This window comes from Coenobita brevimanus, chromosome 86 (genome assembly GCF_032717465.1).
Source record: "Coenobita brevimanus isolate Jiangsu-jjx chromosome 86, ASM3271746v2, whole genome shotgun sequence".
Taxonomy (NCBI): domain Eukaryota; kingdom Metazoa; phylum Arthropoda; class Malacostraca; order Decapoda; family Coenobitidae; genus Coenobita; species Coenobita brevimanus.
In genome coordinates this window covers 26,537,407-26,558,725 of record NC_137039.1, presented here as the reverse complement: position 1 = coordinate 26,558,725, position 21,319 = coordinate 26,537,407, and the positions used below count along the sequence as shown (strand labels likewise).

The 21,319-nt window shown below is 40.3% G+C and overlaps 1 protein-coding gene across 1 annotated transcript in view; it reads right to left on the bottom strand.

Moving 5' to 3' along the window:
* The window catches only part of LOC145410619 (vascular endothelial growth factor receptor 2-like), a 105,369-nt gene that overhangs the window by 66,902 nt on the left and 17,148 nt on the right, over positions 1–21,319 (bottom strand). Inside the window, exons 2-5 of the mRNA XM_080280732.1 lie at positions 16,602–16,686; positions 8,212–8,348; positions 6,236–6,307; positions 1,461–1,572 (exon numbers count right to left, since the gene is read on the bottom strand). Of these exons, the coding sequence (XP_080136858.1) occupies positions 1,461–1,572; positions 6,236–6,307; positions 8,212–8,348; positions 16,602–16,650 (370 nt within the window). The 5' untranslated portion in view covers positions 16,651–16,686. The remainder of the gene's footprint in view (positions 1–1,460; positions 1,573–6,235; positions 6,308–8,211; positions 8,349–16,601; positions 16,687–21,319) is intronic.

The window sequence follows — 21,319 nt, the reverse complement described above, 5'->3', positions numbered from 1 at the left end:
CTCATTATATGATGAACCAGTATGTGATAAATCACTTATACAAAGACAAAAAAAGTTAGGATCTTTAATCTGTATATAATAACATTGTTGTTTATACACTCATTGTGATCTTACATGAAGCCTCACTGCTCAATGTACAATCACTATTTTCATCTTGCAGAGTATGATTGCTGACATGCAAGCTTAAAATGATTTTTTTGTTCCAAGATGGCTTTTGAACTCAGTCAGGCATGTTAGTACCTCTGATGGAACAACAGTGTGGTGCTGGAGTTCAAGGAGTAAGTGAAGTGTAGTAAATTGAAATAACTACAATACCAGCTTAGATAACTTGGAAACAAATTTTCAGGTGGTAAACAGTAAGTGAGATGCAATTAAGTGAAATAACCACTGACTGAGATGAGCTGGAAACTTGTATTTAAACTTTACTGGGTGGGTGACCTTTGGCTAAAAATGTATCTCAGTTAAACCTATGTTACAGTCGACTCGATATACGATAAACTTTTATGTGATGAATTTTTTCAAACATCCTCATCATAAAATGTGGGCATGCTGTATGTCCTCATGCTAAAAGGGATAAATGAAATGATCTCCACACCATGGGGTTTTTCCTTAGCATAACAAAATCATGTGAAATTGGCCAGAATAAATACAATGTACTGTACATCCTTGGGAAAAAGTGGTTAATTATTCACTCTGCAGCAGTTTGTCTTATTTTCAACCCCAGTAAACATTTTTTCTTTAATGAATGTTTTTCACATCATTTTGTTTTATACAGTACTCAGAAATGAAGAATAATGAAAGAAAATACACCATTTTGTGATCAAGGTGTGTCTGAAGGCAATAGATATCTACACAGGCCTCTTTGAAATGCATTAGTATTTACCGGTAAAGGAATATTCCTTTATATACATATGTTTGCAAAAAAATAAGTTTGAAATATCACAATACAACTAATAATGAAAGAAAGCAACATTAATTTATTCAATTAGGTGGCATGGCAGACACTCCCAATTCCCTAGGACCCCTCCACAATCAAACACTTTGGGATGGGTCCCACAGCCCTACAAATATATAGCAAGCATCAAAGTTGTTTTTGCTGTTGTTGCTTAACATCAGTCTGTCTGGCCAAACAGACCCATCGACCACAGGTGTGGAATTACTGTAAGTACAGTAGTGCAAATCTACACCAAGCTGGGGTCCAGCACCCCCTTGTGATAAATGACACCTCATCATGGTTGGACCAGAGTCCTTTCTACAACGAGGTACTGTACAGGGAAAAATGAGGAAGTTTGGCTCCAAGTTGGATGCCACAGCTGTTCCACCAAGGGTGCACAGCACCACCATAAGTAGGCTCCTTGGCAGTTCCACAGTTTCAATGTACAATACTGTATTATTATCACATAATTATGGGTAAGCGATTCACAAGTTGCCAGGGATAAACTGAGATGAGCAGGACTTACCATGTACGAAGACATAAGCTTTGTCCACATTGACAATGTCAGTATGCCAGTTCCCAGCTCCCTCATAGTAGCAGTAGTACCATCCATTGTCCCCCCGCTGTGGATCCTCCAGCTACGCCACCACAAATATAATTCATAAATAACTGTCATAAAGTGCACATTACAAAACATACTGTACATAATCTTTCATAATGTAAAATCAGTAGCAGTTAATTATAATGCTTGTTTTGGCTGATGTTCTCAGCATTATTATTATTATTATTATTATTATTATTATTATTATTTTTTTTTTTTTTTTTTTAGGTAAGTGCTGAAAACTGTACATAACTGAGGGTTCTCCCTCTGTGCTATGGGGTTCTTGTATGAAGCATATGTTAGGACTGTAATGCTGTACAGTAGCGAGACTTGGACAATAAAGGATGAAGATATTCACAGGCTCAAATGTACAGAACTGAGAATGATCTAATGGATCTGTAGTGCATCCTTGAATAACAGGCCTGCAGGGAGCTAGGACTGCAAATGATGAGTTGAGAGGAAAGATGAGACTTGAATGTATCAGCAATGTGATGATAAGGGATAGAGTGAGATGGTTTCAGTGTGTGGAGAGGATGGAAAAGGACAACTGGGTGTGGAGGGTGAGAGGTATGAATGGTGATGGTAGAGCTGAGTGAGGCAGACTGTTAAAAAAAAAAAAAGAAAAAAAAAATGAAAAAGAAAGAAAAGGGGATGAAGTCACACAGTGGGACCTCAGGGATAAGGGACTGAATAGACAGACTGCTAGAGACTGAGCAGCACGGAAAGCTACCATTAGGTGACCAAGGCTGATCACGCAAGTATATTGGAGCCTTTATTAATGAAATAAAATTAATGAAACTTAACATAATATGAAACATTCAGGTAAAAAGCTTCCACATGAAGAGCAAAACTCACCTGCTAGAGATATAACAAACCTGTTTTTAAGGTACAATACATTATTTTAGGCACACTATTAGCTCAGTGAAATAACTTGATGTCATGACTGGGAGACTTCTTATAAAATACAAAAGCTCATCCTGAACCTTTCTGGTTTTTACAAAAAATGCCTTGCCTGGAATGTGGGAAGTCTGAGGAGTAGAGAGGAGGAAGTGGTTGAGGCACTGAATAGGAGGTGGGCAGATGTGGGATGTGTGTAAGAAGTCCAGTAGAGGGGTGGATCAGCCAGACAGATTCCTAGGAGGGATTGTTATTATAAGATGTTTTGGCAAGGTAGAACAGATGGATATAGTGGTGAGTGTGTTGACTGGGGAGCAATGGGTGGAATACTCTTATGTCATGAATGTCATTGAGCATAAGTGATAGGATAATAGTGGTGAAAATCTTGTTCGGTGAGAAAATGGTTGCATTTATATTGGTGTATGCTCCACAGGCAGGCTTGGATGAGGTAGAAAAGGTTAGATTTTGCGATGACTTAACACATGTAGTAAGTGGTATGAGAGATGATGAGACTGTAGTTTTGGTAAGGGACATAAATGGTCATGGTGATGAAGCAGCTCAAGGATATGAAGGAGTACATGGGGATGTGCATATGGTGCAAGAAATGAGGAAGGGGAAAGGATACTCGAATTTGGAGAGGCAATGAACGTGATTGTGTGCAACACACATTTTGGTAAGAGAGAGAGAGGGTAGGTTGATTACATACGAGTCTGGGGGAAATAGCGGCCAGATAGACTATTTCCTGGTCAGGAGGGCTAATAGGAGGTTTGTGAGGGACGTTAAAGTTACAGGGAGCAAGGAGTGTGTACTGCAATACAAGTTAATGATATGCGACATGGTGCTTAGGGAGCGGGTGATTTAATAGAGGACCTATGCACCTAGGAGGAAACTATGGAAGCTGAAAAACCAAGCAGTAAGGGATGCCTTCTATAGCAAAATGAGGAGAGTGGTGGCTGATCAGGGAGATGTTGACAGAAATGTTAATGAACAGCACAGAGCCCTCAAAAGCAACCTCTTGAGAGTTACTGATTCTGTATGTGGCTGAACAAGAGGCCCACCAAGACATAAAGCAACTTGGTGGTGGGATGAGGGTGCAGAAGCTGCAGTTAAAGAGGAAAGAGGGCTTTTCCGGGAATAAAAAAAGGGTGGTAACAAAGATGAATACTTAGTTGCCAAGCATGGGGCTGGAAAAGAGGTCTGAGTCACAAAGACTTTAACTTGATAACCTAAATTGTGTGGATATGTAAGGTGGCATATCAGATGAAAAGAGAGAATAAGGATATCATAGGTGAGCAGCGTCTGAAGAATGATGAAGGAAGGGTAGTGGTGAACAGTGGGGATATCAAAGATGCATGGAAAGAGCATTACAGCCGGTTGTTGAATGAGGAGTTTGACTGCAACAGGGAAGGTTTAGAGCCACCAGATCCAGTGTTTGGCCCTTGGCCTTTGATTGACACAGCTACTGTGAGCAGGGCAATAGGCAGGATGCAAGTGGGGTGGGCAACGGGTGTGTCTGGGTTGACTGCTGACATGTTGAAAGCCTCAGGAGATATAGAAGTGAGTTTAGTCACTGACCTGATATATATATGATTACATATGAGTGTGTTGTACCAGATGATTGGCTGAAGAGTGTAACTGTTAATGCGTACAAGGGGAAGGGTGATGCTCTGGAAAGAGGAAATTATAGACATAAAGCTTTTAGACCAGATAATGAAGGAAATGGAGAGAGTTCTACAAGGTATGATTAGAGAAAGAGTGAATACTGATGAGATGCAGTTTGGGATTATGCCAGGCAAAGGGACCACTGATGCCATTTTCACTGTTCAACAGTTTCAGGAAAAATATATGAGAAAGAAAAGAGAAATGTATTTTGTTTCTGTTGATTTGGAAAAGGCCTTTGACAGAGTTCCTAGAGAGAAGGTGAAGTGTGCTATGAGTAAGCTTGAGATCGAACAGTGGCTGGTTAGGGTTGTTATGGCCATGTATGTGGGTGCTCGCACCCAGGTAAGGGTGAATGGAGATTTGAGTGATGAGTTTTCCGTGAATGTTGGTGTGCACCAGAGGTCAGTTTTGAGCCCCTTGTTGTTTATCATTGTACTTCAAGCCCTCTCACGTGACTTCAGAAGTGGACTTCCGTGGGAGATGTTGTATGCTGATGATTTGGTGTTGATTGCAGAGAATGAAAGGGAGGCAGAGGAAAGATTCAAGAAGTGGAGAGATGGTATGGGGCACAATGGCTTAAGAGTAAATGCAGATAAAACAAAAGTGATGGTATCTAGTGGTGGTGACAGTACTTTCAAAGGAGAGGGAGAGTGGCCATCTGATTTGCCACAAGGGCGTGGGAAGTAAATCCATCTTGTGCAGTGTCTGTGATAAGTAGGTGCATAAGAGATGTAGTGGTATTAGAGGTAGGCTGCAAGATAATGCCGATTTCATGTGTGCAGTGTGTCGGGGAGAGCAGGTGGAGATTGTCAGGCGTGAAAGAACTGTGCTTGCTGGTGAGTCTCCTCAGTTTGTGGAAGTGTCTTGTTATTTGGGGGACATGTTATGTTCTAGAGGTGGGGCTGGAGCTAGTTCTGTGGCTAGAGTGAGGAGTGGTTGGAAGAAGTTCAGGGAGCTGTTCCCCCTCCTGATATTGAAAGGGCTCTCCTTCCATACTAAGAGATCTCTGTATGCAGCATGTGTTAGGAGTGTAATGCTGTATGGTAGTGAGACTTGGGCAGAAAAGGAAGAGGATATTCACAGGCTCAAACATACAGAAATGACAATGATTAGGTGGATGTGCAGTGCATCCCTGAGTGTGAGGCCTGGGGGGGCTAGGTTTATGATGGAAGAGTTGAGGGGTAGGATGGAACTGGAGTGTATTGGTGTTGTAATGAGGAGAGGTAGATTGAGATGGTTTGGGCATGTGGAGGGGATGGGGGATGATCACTGGGTGCAGAAAGTGAGAAGTGTTAATGCTAGGGGTAGAGATGCAAGAGGTAGACCAAAAAGGGCCTGGGACAAGATCATTGAGTATGACCTCAGGTATAAGGGACTGAACTGGGAAGCTGCCAGAGATCGAGCAGCATGGATAGCCACCACTAGGTGATCAAGGCCGACGCATGAATGCATGTTGGAGCCTTCAAAAATGAATGAACGATCATTTCTTTCACAAGCATTGCAGACAACCAAGGAATATAGATAAGACCATAATTAATTTGAGCAGCATCAGGGATAAGGATAATGAACAGATATTTTCTAAATATTAGCAGTTTTAGCAATACAGTATACACAATATCCTCCAACTCATAGTCTTGTCAATGTTTTGCATGTACCATTCTCAATAATGAACTTCAAAAAGGTTTTGATGATTACAAATCATATGAATGATATTGATTACCTCCAATTATCATTCACACCTATTCCTGAGGTCTTTTTAACTGTCTCAGTTCAAGACAATCAGAAACCAACATTTGTGTCATATACAGTAGTGTCATATATAATTATGCCTTCCACTTTTTTCATAATTAGCTGGTAACATGTGAGGATAACAAAAAGATACTTAACTATTGCAAAACTTACGAAACTTCACACAACCTAAAAAAATAGAGGCATTACTTTTTTCTACATGAAAATATGGGTATGTTGTACAGGATGAGCATCTTTTCATAACTGGAGTCAAGGTGATTATCAACTATCTGGAAACTTAACTTTCTCCTCATATGAAACTGCCCTGTAGCTGAGAAACCTAATTCTCTAATGTACACAACATATTCACACCATGCAGGTCTTTCTCTGATACTAGACAGCACACAACTTACCTGCATCACTGACACAAAGGGGTGGTCTGTGTTGGGGTGCTGGGTTTCAGTGATGATTACATGATCTTCAAACTGCAGAGAGAGAGGAAAAAAAAAATTACTAATCAGTATCACATATCATAACTACACACACATAAATCTCTCTCTCTCTCTCTCTCTCTCTCTCTCCTCTTTGCCTTTTGCAATTTGTTCTGAGACATTTCTGTGCCTCCCCTTTTTTCTGCCTTTTTTTTTGGTTCTTTCAGTTTGATGTCCTCTTTTCTTTTGAAGGTTTTGACACTGATCAGTGAGTCTGGGAATCTTCCCCATTTTTGTATGGGCTGGGAGTCCACTCAGGCATCATGGCTTTCATTCCTGTTCAGTACTTGACTGCTGATCAGAGGCAATGCCTCATGCACTCTCCCAGCTGTTGGTTACTTGATATTCCTGGCCTGTGGGTCCTTTGGCCTTGCACTGTGACTTGCAAGCACTGATGGGGGCATCACACAGTGATTCAGAAACAGAACTCTTCAAGGGTCAACCCCTCTCCTTGCAGGGTGTCTCACTTACTGTTCCTGGCATCTGCACACTCCCTCTCACAACCAGCTGGAGGGTCTGCCTTGGCATTCTCCTCCCTCCTCTTGGCATTGCTTCTGGCACTGTTATGCTCTTCTGTGTCATGTTCTGCATGTAGCAATTCAGGGCCAGCATGTGGGATGCTTTCTTACGGCTTCCTCCTTTCCAGCATCTCCCAGTGTTTCTCCTTTTTCAGGCATTTCTGGGTGATTTTTTGCTGACTTTCTTTCAAAGATTAACCACTGACACCTCTACTTCTTTTGAGGGCAGATACCTGGTACAGTGCTGCATTCCACACTTTCCTTGATATAGTCTAGGATGCTTCAGCCAGAAACACTGCTCTGACAATTGGAAACTTCTTCCACCATATGAGAGGTTCAGCTTTGGCCACTTATGAGAATCTGGCATTATCTTCACAATTACAGTAAACATGAGTTCTTTTTTTTTAATCCATAATTCTCTTTCATTTACTGTGCCTAAATAGTTAATCTTTATTGGGTGATACAGTCTCCTTTTTATGGTTCTAGAATTGATTGTTTTATCCCCTATTTCTTCCAAGATGGTTAAACAACATTCAGATAATGTCCAGAAGAGGAGCCTCTCAGTTACCTGGAGTATCTCGTATGTCCAGTTACCATATCCACTCACCTTCTTAGAGGACACTCATACTTCCCCTCACCTTAAAAAAAAACCACATACTGTATACCTATTTCACTACTGCCTCTCTATCTGCCCTCTCTGCATGATCATATCACATTAACACACACTCTTCTATCCTTTTCAAATAAACTTCCTTATGATACACATTCCACAAACTACTAAGATTTTTATCATGTCCATTCTATGCAACCCACACATATTTCATAATTGCCACTTTTACATACCAGAGTATCACATTCACCTTTGCATGTTAATGTTGGTTATAACACATTCATGCCATCCTCTTGCAGGTTCCAATCTCAACCCAATACTTTTATCAAGTCTGGAGGAAGGCATGGGGAACCTACCATGTGTCCATTCCATGTGGCCTCAGATAATCATCTTTTTTACTCTCCTGTGACTGACATAAAATAAAAACAAACTAAGCATTACAGAACAATGGTGCATGTGAATCAAACAAAGAAATAGCACAAAAGTGAGGGAAGATATTGGTCTTTCACAATATCTTGCTCATACTTGCATTTGTTGAGGAACCTTGGAAAGGATTTAATGGGAAACAGTGTCCGCTGGACTTACAGCACATCTTTTCTTGGCCAAGTGACTATGCCAGGATGAATCCATTACTCCCACTGTCCTTGTTTGCAATGTAGAAATGCAAAATACATTTTCCTGGATTTTCCACACACTCTGGATTTTTGACTAAATAAAAACTTATTTCCTGCTATGCCATACTGTCTACCTTGCTTTCCACAGGTACGTACCTCAGTATCCCAGCCCCAGTGTATTTTCTGCGAACCTTCACAGCGTAGGGAGAAGAAAGGCTGCGTGGTTGTGTTCACCACCAGCTGTCCATCAGTCACATTCATCCTTGGTGGTCCATTTCCCCAGCACCCTCTTGCTGTGTGCAATTGATAATTACCAGTTACATAAGCAGTACTGTCCCCACTGTAAGTCAGTCACTGCTTAGGTTCCCAGAGATCTAAAAGACAAAATATTTCTTACTGACCCCAGTTATGACCATAAGAATGCCCCAGTTAGGAACATAAAGATGTCCCAGTTAGGAACATAAGGATGCCCCAGTTAGAGGAACAAGGAAGCCCCAGTTAGAACAATAAGGAAGCCCCAGTTAGAACAATAAGGAAGCCCCAGTTAGAAATGTAAGGATGCCCCAGTTAAGACAATAAGGAAGCCTCAGTTAGGAAAATAAGGATGCCCCTGGTAGGAAAATAAGGATGCCCCTGGTAGGAAAATAAGGATGCCCCAGTTAGGACAATAAGGATGCTTCAGTTAGGATATAAGGAATCCAGATTAGGTTAGTTTTGTTTTCATAGGCCTTGACAAAAACTAGTTCAGTAGAAATAAAAATAAATCTTCAGTTGGAATTTTCGTTTTTCATGGAATCTATTTTGAAACATCCATTAGGTTATTCCACTTCCCTGATCTTCAAACTTCCCCCTTTGAGGGTGATGATGATGGTTATAACCTATTGTGTAAAGAGGTATCTCCTGGGTTGAATGAAACAATCTGGTAGAAGCAAAATGATACTATGAAAAGATATGTAAGTAGCAAAACATTTACGAACACACACACACACAGACACATGGCATCGGCGCTCCGTACCGAAACAACAATTAGGTAAGAACACACACACACACACACACACACACACTGCTCGCTGGTGCAGTGGTAACGTTCTCGCTTGCCAACTGGTGGACGGGAGTTCGCGCCTCGCTCAGGTTGCGAAAAGTTTCACTGACGAAGTGGGTGGTTACTGTCCCCCTTGAGCAAGGGGACGGGTGTGTGCGTGTGTGAAGGTCACAGCCTTGCCCTTAGATCGGACTATATGAGCTCTCAGCTCCCTTCCGGGAGGGTAAAAAGCTGACGATCACGACCATCAAGTGATCCTGACCGACCCGGTGAATTACACACACCGCAAAATTCATGTGTTTAAAACTAGACTAGATAAATGAAGATATGGTGACAGGACAACACAAGCTTAGCTCAATTCCTATATACTACAAATAGGTAAATACACCCCCCCCACACACACACATTCCAAATGCCTATATATATATATATATATATATATATATATATACACACTACAGATGCCTATATATAAACACAGACACACCCACCCACCCACACACACACACACACACACACTCACACATGCACACACACTATAAATGCCTACATGTACACACACACACACACACACACACTACAAATGCCTACATGTAAACACACACACACACACACACACACACACACACTACAAATGTCTACATGTAAACACACACACACACACTACAAATGTCTACATGTAAACACACACACACACACACACACTACAAATGCCTACATGTAAACACACACACACACACACACACACACACACACACACTACAAATGCCTACATGTAAACACACACACACACACACGGCATCGTCGGAGGTGGACGTCTATACCGGCGCTCCATACCAGCTCAACACGGCCTGAGGCATTACCTAAATAAGTATCTTTGGATGAGTCAAGCTCTGTACCAGGTTAGACTAAATGATTTTTCATTATTAAAAGGAAAAGAAATAATAAGTTTAAATAAGACTGTTTCAAACAACAAAGAACCACGCTGCGTTGAGTCAGCTGAGTTTGTTTATACTACAGAAAGACGGGGAAAGCGTGCACACTGTAAGTACATACTCTGTTCATTTAGTATTACAAAATGGATACATACTTCAGTAAAACAAATTTGGAAAAGAAAAGGGATAAAAGTAAAAAGCAAAATGATGATTTCTACCAAGAACTAGTTGAAGTGGAGACTCACAATAGACTGGTTGAACGTGTACACAAACTAGAAATGGCTTTCAAAAATGAAATTGATGAAATAAAGAAGCAAATGCACTTGCAAAAGGAAGAGATAGAAAAACTGGGAAGGGAGGCCAATAAGAAAGACACAACCATCAGTGAACCAACAGTGGAATTGAATACCCTTAGCAAGAAAGTGAGTGAAATGGGAAGTACAGTACCTAGTTAATCACGAGAGTTATGGAAGAGTTAAAAAATGACACAGACAATTAGACAAGCAAGCAGTCTTATGGACCAGAGCAGTGATATTGAGGAGAAGATAACACAGGTGAATGAAGCTGTGCAAAGCTACAAAAATGATGTAGAAATCACGTATGCTGAAATGGTGAAAGTAAAGAAAGACTTAGAAACAAGGGTGGAGGAAAAAAACATTAAAAAGGAAGTGAAAAGAATAATCCAAAACAATCCAAAGTTAGTCAGAGATTCAGTAGAAATAAATAAATCAATAGTAATCACTGGTATAGAAGAGGAAGAAATTAAAAACAAAATCACTAGAGACAAAGAGATGGCAAATGTAATGAGCTTACTGAAAGAAGTATCTGAGGAAATCTGTAGTAAAGACATAGAGGAACACAAAAGGTTAGGGAAATACGAGAAAAGCAAGACAAGACCTCTAAAGGTGACTTTCCAGAGTGTAAACACTGTGGAAGAGATACTAAAAAATGCAAAGAATCTTATGGAAAAAGAGGAGTTCAAAAATGTATGGATAAAAAGATGTCTAACACAAGAGGAACTGGAATTACTGAAAGAGAAAAGGGAGGAAGCAAAAACAAAAAATGAGGGAAGATCAGAAGAGGACAAGAAGAAATTTTTTTTACAAAGTAATAGGATTGCAGGTACGAAAGTGGTACACAAACAGGATGGAAGAAAAAGGAGGAAGTTAGTAGAACCATGTCATGACAAGTATATAAACAAGATGATAAAGTTGATGTACTCAAATGTGGATGGAATGGTATCTAAATTACTAGAGATGAATGATTATATCAGAGAAAATGAACCACAAATAATATGCCTAACTGAGACAAAATTAACACCAAGGATATCCAATGACATACTAAACTTAGAGGAATACAATATATGGAGAAGAGACAGAAATTTAAAAAAAGGAGGAGGAATTATAATATTAACTAAGAAAAATCTAAAAGTCAAGGAAATAAACCTAGATATACCATCAGAAGTAGAACTGATTGCAGTAGAGATCGACACATCTGAAGGTAAAGTAATTGTAGCCAATTTGTATATGCCACCCAGATCAAACACATGGGAAAGAGATGAATATGAGGACCTGGCAGAGAGTACAATTCAGAGTATAAGATCCTTGCTACGTAAAATGGAAGAGAAATCGGAAAGAATTATACTAACTGGGGATTTCAATACAAATATAAATTGGAATACTCTAGATATAAATAGCCAAGAAAGCTGTTGGGACCAAAAGCTCCTGGATCTCGTACAAGAGTTTTTCTTAACGCAACACGTGAGGGAAACCACTAGAAAAAGAGGACTTGATGTACCTTCAGTGCTAGATCTAATATTTACTAGGCAAGAAAATGACATTGACAGTTTAATATATCACCCTCCACTCGGCAAAAGCGATCATGCAGTACTAAATTATAACTTCAGGATAGCATATGACATAGTAAACAGCAATGACAGTTACAAAAAGAGACTAAACTATAAAAAGGGAAATTATCAAGACCTAAAGAAGCATTTCTTAGAAGTTGATTGGGAAAATGAGCTTAGAGGACAAGATTTAAATGCTGTATATAAAAATTTTTGTGAATTTTATGAAATAGGAGTCCAGAAGTACATCCCACAGCACAAAGAAGCAGATGAGAAAATACAGAAATGGTTCAATACAGAATGTAAAAAATCAAAAGAAAGAAGAGATTTGTTGTGGAATAGATACAGAAGACACAATAGTGAAAGGGCGTATAATAATTACAAACAGGCAAGAAACAACTATACAAGAATAAGGAGGGAAGCCCAAAAACAGTTTGAGGAGGATATAATAAATAAAAGTAGTGATCAACCAAAGCTGTTTTACAGCTATATCAGAAGCAAAACCAAAGTAAAAGATATAATACAATCCATCACGGACGAGGGGATCACTTATACACAAGAGAAATATATTTGTGAAGCACTAAATAAGAATTTCCAATTAGTTTTTACAGAAGAAAAAAATTTTGATAGGGAATATGTGGAACACGCATGTCCACACATACTACCAGATATACAAATAGCAGAAAAAGTAATACAAGAGGAGTTAAGTAGATCAGACAGAGGAAAAGCAAGTGGTCCTGATGAAATTTCATGTTGGGTGTTATGAGAATGTGCAAAGGAGTTAAGTAAACCATTATCTTTAATTTTCAAGAAATCCTTGAGTCAAGGGAAACTACCTGATATTTGGAAAAAAGCAAATATATTCCCCTTATTCAAGAAAGGAAATAGACAAAATCCTCTAAACTACCGACCAGTATCACTGATCAGTGTTGTAAGCAAGGTATTAGAAAAACTTATAAGAAAAGCTTGGGTAAATCATCTAGAAGAACACAGTATGATAACAGAAAGACAGTTTGGTTTCAGAAAAGGAAAATCATGTGTTACTAATCTGTTGAGCTACTATGACAGAGTAACAAACACAATACAGGAAAGGGAAGGATGGGTGGACAGTATCTATTTAGATTTCAAGAAAGCTTTTGACACAGTACCACACCAAAGACTTTTATGGAAGCTGTACCATCAAGGAGGAATTCGAGACAAACTGTTTTGTTGGATGCAAGACTTTCTCATAAAAAGAGAAATGAGGACAGTACTAAGAGGAAACTACTCATCATGGAAAGAAGTGACTAGTGGAGTACCACAGGGTTCGGTGCTGGCACCAATCATGTTTCTAGTGTACATAAATGATATAAACAGTAACACTGGAAATGAGAGCTATCTGAATATGTTTGCAGATGATGCAAAAATACAAAGGAGAATTACTAGCACAGACTCTTGTAGGGAGCTACAAGAAGAATTAAATAAACTTCATGAATGGAGTAGTACATGGCAAATGGAATTCAATGTGGACAAGTGTCATGTAATCAAGTTTGGTAAAAGTGGAAAAAGACCTGATTGGGATTATAAGTTGGGAAATAAAACCCTATACACATCAGAAAGAGAGAAAGACCTAGGTGTGATTATCAATAACAGACTATCTCCGGCTGACCACATCAGCGAGAAGGTACGGAACATGTATACACTGCTTGCAAATATGAGAATAGCATTCACATACATAAATGAAGACATGCTAAGAAGGATAATAACATCATTCATTAGACCAACCCTGGAATATGCATCAGTAGTCTGGAGTCCTCATCTCAAAAAGCATATAGACAAGATTGAAAAAGTTCAAAGGGCCGCTACAAGATGGATACCAAGCTTAAGGAACCAAAGCTACGAAGAAAGACTAAATAAACTGAATCTACCAACACTACAGGAGAGAAGGAAAAGAGGTGACATGATAATGCTATATAAGTGCATATCAGGAAAGGAGAAAATAGACATAAATGATTACTTAACATATGGAGAAGCATCAGCAAGAGGACACTGCAAAAAAACTGCATAAGAAGAGAGGTGATAAAGACGTAAGGAAATTCAGTTTCCCAAACAGAGCAATTGATCAATGGAATGCACTACCGAATGAAATAGTGTGTGCCAAAACAATTCACAAATTTAAGGATATGTACGATAAATATGATCTAAGACACGGGACAATACGAGCTTGACTCATTCCTGTAAAGATACAATTAGGTAAGAACAATTAGGTAAGGTAAGGTAAGAACACACACACACACACACACACTACAAATGCCTACATGTAAACACACACACACACACACACACACACACACACACACACACACACACACACACACACACACACACACACACACACACTACAAATGCCTACATGTAAACACACACACACACACACACACACACACACACACACACACACACACACACTACAAATGCCTACATGTAAACACACACACACACACACACACACACACACACTACAAATGCCTACATGTAAACACACACACACACACACACACACACCACAGACAGTTCGAGAGGCATGACTCCAGTTAAGAATACACACACACACACACACACACACACACACACACACACACACAAGGTAAACATCTAACAAGGTCATCACACGTCGTGCATATTACTACTGAAACAATCTTAAGATGTTTATGACTTTGTAACTGGCAGGGCAAAGGGTCAGGAATCCCATCCAGCTATCCCTGTGCAAGTCCCTGGTATACTCTGTTTGCTTTAACTTGGGCTAAAATTCCCAACTCTACCCTGAATGCTGAGTTATAGAAAAAAGATGAATCTAACATAAAGTTAGTCACGAAGTGCTATGGAAAGGATGCAAAATCGAAGTAGGCCTACAGTCTTTCTCGCCAGTGAGCTACGTGAAATAAGCTGGAACAGGACAAAAATCTTTGCCAAGTTGAGGTGAAAACAGAATATTAACGCGAATAGAAAAAAGGGAGTCATCGTGCTGAAGGGCTTAAGCAAAGTAAAGGGGACGAATGGTAATTTACAAAATAAATAGAAATAGAAAGATTACAGATAAATAATAGATGGCATTAAGTTGCAGGTACCGTACAAAGATGAGAGGCTCAGAGATTTGGGGGACCGGGAGGCTAGGTTCTTTGCGGGGCCCCCCTCCTCGAAGGGGGCCTCGCAATGAACCTTTCTCCCCCTCATTCTCAAAACTTATCTAATATCTCAGTCGGAATATTCGGGATGATAAATAATATTTTCAAATACTAATACAAAAGCTTATAAATTTTTAAGGCTTTTTGCCCCCCCCCCCTTCAATTGGGGGCCCGGGGGGCAGTTTCAAACTGCCCCCCCCATCAGGTACGCCACTGGCGAGGCTATATTCTTTTTTACTTTAACCTTGCCTAAAATTGCCATCTCTTCATCTTGAATGCTAAATTGTGGAAACAGACTACCACTAGAATATGATGCTAGTCACGAAGAGGTGCTGTGAAAACGTAAAGTCTGCCACTTAGCTATGCGAAACAAGTTGCAAAACGACGAGAATCTGGGCAGATTAGGGTGAAAGGTGTACAGCATGTGATAAACGTGGTGTCAGGAGTGGTTTAGTACTTATTCTTAACCTGACCCAGATTTTCGTCTTTTTGCAGCTCATTTCACATACCTCAGTGGCAGAATAAAACAATATTACAGCTCTACATCCTTTCAACTGCACTCCTTCGTGACTGCCCTATATTCTAGTGACAATCTATCGTTACAACTCCGCACTGAAGAAGGAGCAATAGGAATTTTAGGCCAAGTGAGTGAATGGCGTGTTGCTAACGCAGGGGATGGGAGGATTACTACAACTCTGGAGTGAGACAGAGAAGAGAGAAGTGAGAACCAATTTGTTTTTGGATGAAGGGTATTATATGAATATGAAAATTATCCAAAATAGTGTTATGCCTAATGACTGCACAGGGGTCATTAATCCCATCAATCCGAGGACGTGATGCTAATTCTTGCTACTTCCAGACCATTTCATTCACCTTAAATCTGAGAGATCAGATATAATTCCTTCACTATTACACATGAATGAAATGACCTGATGACTGCTTGCATGATTGAAATAAACAAATAAATATATAAAATATAGTTGGTAGAAATAAAAAGGGCACCCAAGTGAGAGGGTTCAGGTTAGAGAAGATAACTATTATAATTTTAATACCATGAGGGAAGGTCCTGTGATCACCTTCCTTCTACTAGCTCGAGAGGAATTCAGGCCTCAGCTCATTCAACCCTTTTATGCCCCATCAGGAGCGTAGGGGCCCGGGGCCAGGCTACTCAGTCCCAACATTTAAGACGAAAGTAACCCAGACTACTGGCCCCTGAGTGGCATTATGTGAACGGACCCAAATTATTCCTCGGATGTTAACCTCTGAGTGTCCCATCCGGTAGGGACATCTTAAACCCACTAGACCTCTGTGTCATTTGGTTATATGGTTACCATCCAGGACAGTACTGTTACAGTAAACCATTTGGTTAGTCATTCACTGTAAAGTCACGTCAAAGCAACATTAGCCTATACATACACTGAGTGGGTGGTGGGCGTCCCCACCTAACACGAAGAATGGAATTTAAAGTTGAAACATATTTATGCCTATCGAGTATACAAGGGTTATACGGCAGATGGTTTTAGCCTCATCATGTACTAAGGCTTTGTCACTTCACTCACCTTGCCAGAGCAGAAGCAGAAGAGGGAATATATGACAACCCTGCATCATGGCGTCCCCGTTACGTCATCAGTCCTGAACCAGACCCTGTAAAGTAAAATCATAAAATACCCAGTCCATGCACCTCGCATACAATAATAAGCATTTAGCTCTTGGAAGCAGGTACAACAGAATTTCTAGTCGTTAAATAAACCCTGCATCACGGCGTTACAGTCACGTAACTTCAAAGGTGGGATTCGCGAACTTCTTTACGATCGTTTCCCTCTCGTAAGTTTCCTTTTTTTATTATTTGCTTATTTTTAAGAACTGTACAATCCATTTATTTCAGGATTTTCTTTCTCGTTACTCAGAGCTAGGAGAATAAAACTATACTATGGTTCTACACTTTTTTCTTACCGCTTCTTCGTGACTAACACCATATTCCAGCGTTAATCTCTGGTTATAGCTCAGATTTCAAGATGGTGAGACGGCAATTTTACGCCAAGTTAACGTGAACAGAGAGAGAGAGAGATGAGGGGGAAGAAAACCAAAAATAAAAATGTTACGACTAAAAATCAACCATAACTTTGTGAATCAGGGCAATATAGCACTATATAATTAACTACGTCACATAATAACAAAGTAAACATTGGCATCTGGTAAAGATTTACAAAATTTCCTGATAAGTGACGGTGACGGTTATGATGACGATTACAGTGACGAACGGAAAACTACTCTTAAATGTGGACGAACCCCCAGTTTTTGACGATGCCAGTGCTGCTGCTGCTGCTGATGATGATGATGATGAGGAGGAGGAGGAGGAAGATGATGATTACGAGCAAGCGAGCGCAGCAAGCGAAGCCTGCAAGCATAGCGAAGCGATATATACGTTCAACTGAGAAATAAGCGGCCCGACACGACACGGTCCTGTCCGACACACTACTTGCCGTGTCAACGAACTGCGTCGGTAAACGCTTGGTTATTGACTGAATGATAAAATCCAGGAATGGGGCGATTACCCTTGCTTATTTCACCCCCTACGCGTTGAAAAAAAAAAAAAAAAAATCATGTAAAATTATGAGTGTAACATACGATATATAAATGTCAGAATTCATGCAAGAAAACATAGTATTACAACAGAAAATATTTTTTAATTCCATAGTGGAGCATGCCGGTTGAACCCTTCGGTAGATTCCCCTGGAAAGCTGGAATTCCAAGGGGTTTCTTTGATCTCATGAGTAAATATATAACTAAAATAAATTATATAATGTATCTACATCCTACTGAAAGAATCTCTTCTGTATCTCACACAGCAGAGAAGCTATTAGCCTCTGAAAACCATCGCGGTCGGCCCTTGACGAGCAGAGAACTGAACACTGCGTGTGCGATAAATGCTACGGCGCCTCGCTACATGCACATCCAGAAAGAAAGCGTGAGTAAGTACAGTATATATTTAACTCAGTTATTCTTCTGTTAATGTTCAGCTAATGGTACCTCACCAGAAATGTTGAAAGTTTACACCAAGGTGAAATTATAATGATAAGCTCGTTTGCTCGCCACGCACTCACAGGTACACTTTACTGGTGATGATGATGATGATGATGATAAGGACGAAGAGGACGAGGACGAGGAGGATAACGATAGTACACTGCTAGCCTTTCTGTATCATTGCTAACTACACACTGTAATGTGGAATAAACATCAGAAACAGGGGCTCCATAAAAGATCGTCAGAAATTAATGGTTTGTGTATATTTCAGAACACTCATTATTGGTGTTCCATAAAATTTCGTCAATAATGAATGGTCTGTTTACACCTTCGAGAAAGTTTGATAATGGTGACCGGGTGATGATTACGTCAGAGTTACGAGGGTCCTCGGGAGAAATGGGAAGGTCGGGGAAATCCAAGATGGCCCACAGGAAGCCTCAAATGACGCCATCTTAATACACGCTTATCTATACCCATTCTCTCCTGACTTGGCCCAAATGTCGTCTTTTGCGGCCTTTTTCATGAAACCCAGTTAAAGGGAAAAAAAAAAAAAACTATCCAGATTTTCGTCTTTTGCAGCCCATTTCACGAAGCTCAATTATGAAAATGAAAAATACAAGACCATACGACGGCTTCACATCATATCCACAGCACTTCTGCGTCACTATACTCCTTTTTTCTTTACCCTGACCGAGAAGTTTGTCCTGTTGCAACTTATTTTACGTAGCTCAGCGGCACAGTTGGACAAGACTCTACTGTACATTGGTTCTACACGCCTTTCACAGCACTTCTTTTGGCGCCATATTCCAATGCTACTCTGTTGCAACTCAGCATTCGAAGTGGAGATAAAAATTTTAGGCCAGGTAGGAGTAGAACGGTGAAACGCTCTACATCAAAATATCCACAGCACTTCTTCATGACTAGCACCAAGTTCTAGAGTTAATCCCCTGTTACACTTCAGCACTAGTTGGAGGGGGGGGAGGCAATTTTACGCCAAGAGTAAAAAAAAAAAAAAAAAAAAAAAGTATAACTTGAAAAAAATCAGAATCTGGCAACCAAAAGGCACATTGTCAGGTCAGAGTAAAAGCACCAAAGCATGAGTAAAATAAATAAATAGATTAAAAGCCACCGGATAGAGGAGGTTAGCCATTTTCCTGTGTTCTTACGACCAGTCAGTGAACAAATCACTTCTGAGAACAGGGTGAGGAAGGTGACATCAGCCTCATAAACCATCATTCAAGAAATTAGAGGTGTTCACTGTATTTGCCAGACCCTCCAAACAGCACGATTAAACTACAGTATATAGAAAAATTTATTACATACAACTGCACGTCACTACTCAGACAGTATTACGCAAGAGAGGGAGAGAGATGGAGGGCAGGGCACAGTTAATGTTTCCACACTTTGTTCTAAAACCACACTGTGCTGATATAGCCTGCCCCTGAGAGGTCCGGCAACCAATACAAGGGTCCTTCCATCCCATGACCTTTTTTTCTTTCTTCTTTTATTTCTTGCTATATTCAGACCATTTTCTTTAGCTTTTGGGAACATTGGAGAGGTTAGACATCCTCTAGTGACCCCTTCGGTACGAGAGGGCTTTCCAAAATAAAATCGTTTGGAGCTGCGTGGAATTCATCACTTGATTCAAGCGGGAAATTACGGCTTTGTTTAATTAATCAAGTTTTTTGATGGGGAGCACCTCCAAGAGCGACTGTCCATTTCTCCCCAGCCATTTTCCGACGCGAGGTACTGTACATATTTCACTTTCGTAGACTTTAGCGAGTTTGGTGATGCCACACAACACCACACCTAAATTAATGACTCTACAACACACCACACCACACCACACCACACCACACCATACAAAATCACCCTCCCACACCACAACACACATCACACCAAGGGCCTTAATTGAAGAGCCCTGAAGTTCCCGCATGTTGTAGTCTTGTATTTGTTAATTTACAACAACAGAGCTTTGCTTATCACAACACGCTCGCCTCACTACAAGACTGGAAAAAAAAAAAAATGGAGTCACTTTCAAGATCAGTTCATTTCGATATGCCTAAACACAATGTGTCCAGTCATTTCGAAATGGACGCAACTTGATTTTGGCTTTATGTTATTTTTATTCTTTTCTTGAAGGGAACAGTCTTACGTACTAGCGGTTGGTTCCTTCCTCCTTGCATTAAAAGAAAAATCACTTCTGGCATTACGGTAAGGTCTCTTTCCGAAACATCTAAGACAGGGAGCAAATAATTAATCAATATACTTTTTTTTTTTTTTATACCTCGCCCCATACTGTCATCTCTCTGTCTTGAATGATGAGCTATAACCACACATTAACACTGGAATATGATACTAGTCACAAAGAGGCGCTGTGAAAAGGCTGTGGAGTCGTAGTATTGTCCTTTTCTGCCACTGAACTACGAGACAAACTGCAAGAGGACGAAAATCAAGGCACACACAAATTAATACGCTGCCTATGGACGAAAATCAGGGCCAAGTCAACACGAAATATGTTGAAGAGGGACAAAAATCGGAGCCAAGGCAACACGAAATAAGTTGAAAAAGGACAAAACTTAGGGCCACGTCAATACGAAATAATCAGGACCTGCATGAAGTTGGATATGGACGAAAATCAGGGACAAATCTACATGAAATAAGCTGTACATGGACGAAAATCAGGGCCAAATCTACATGAAATATGCTGCATATGGGTGAAAATAAGGGCCAAGTTAGAGTGAAAAGGGTATTGCATCAACCAGGAACCCCTCTTTTCACCACCCTAAGCTTCTGCAGGATTTGGCAGGCTATTCAAATTCTCTAGGGGACAGATCCATTCGTCTGTCTGTCTTTACCCGAGGGAACTGGGCCACTCCCGCACCTAGACGCTATCTAGCTGCCGGTTTGTCTTCGCCTGAGGGAACTGGTCTAGTGCTACATGTTGAATACTTGGTTATATCTTAGTATGCGTGGAATTCGATAAGCATTTGTTGAAAGAGAGAGAGAGAGAGAGAGAGAGAGAGAGAGAGAGAGATAGAGAGAGAGAGAGAGATGGGGGGAAAATGAGACAAGTAAAAAAACATTAACTTGGTTTTCACTCTAAATCCACACAGTCAGCATCATCTATATTCACACCAATAACTCAATACCCACACGGTCAAATGGGCCTTGATTCCCACACAAATCAAAACCGGTCTTCAAATAGCCAAGGACTGATAATCACGCGGTCAGATGGCTCTCTGTTGAAAAT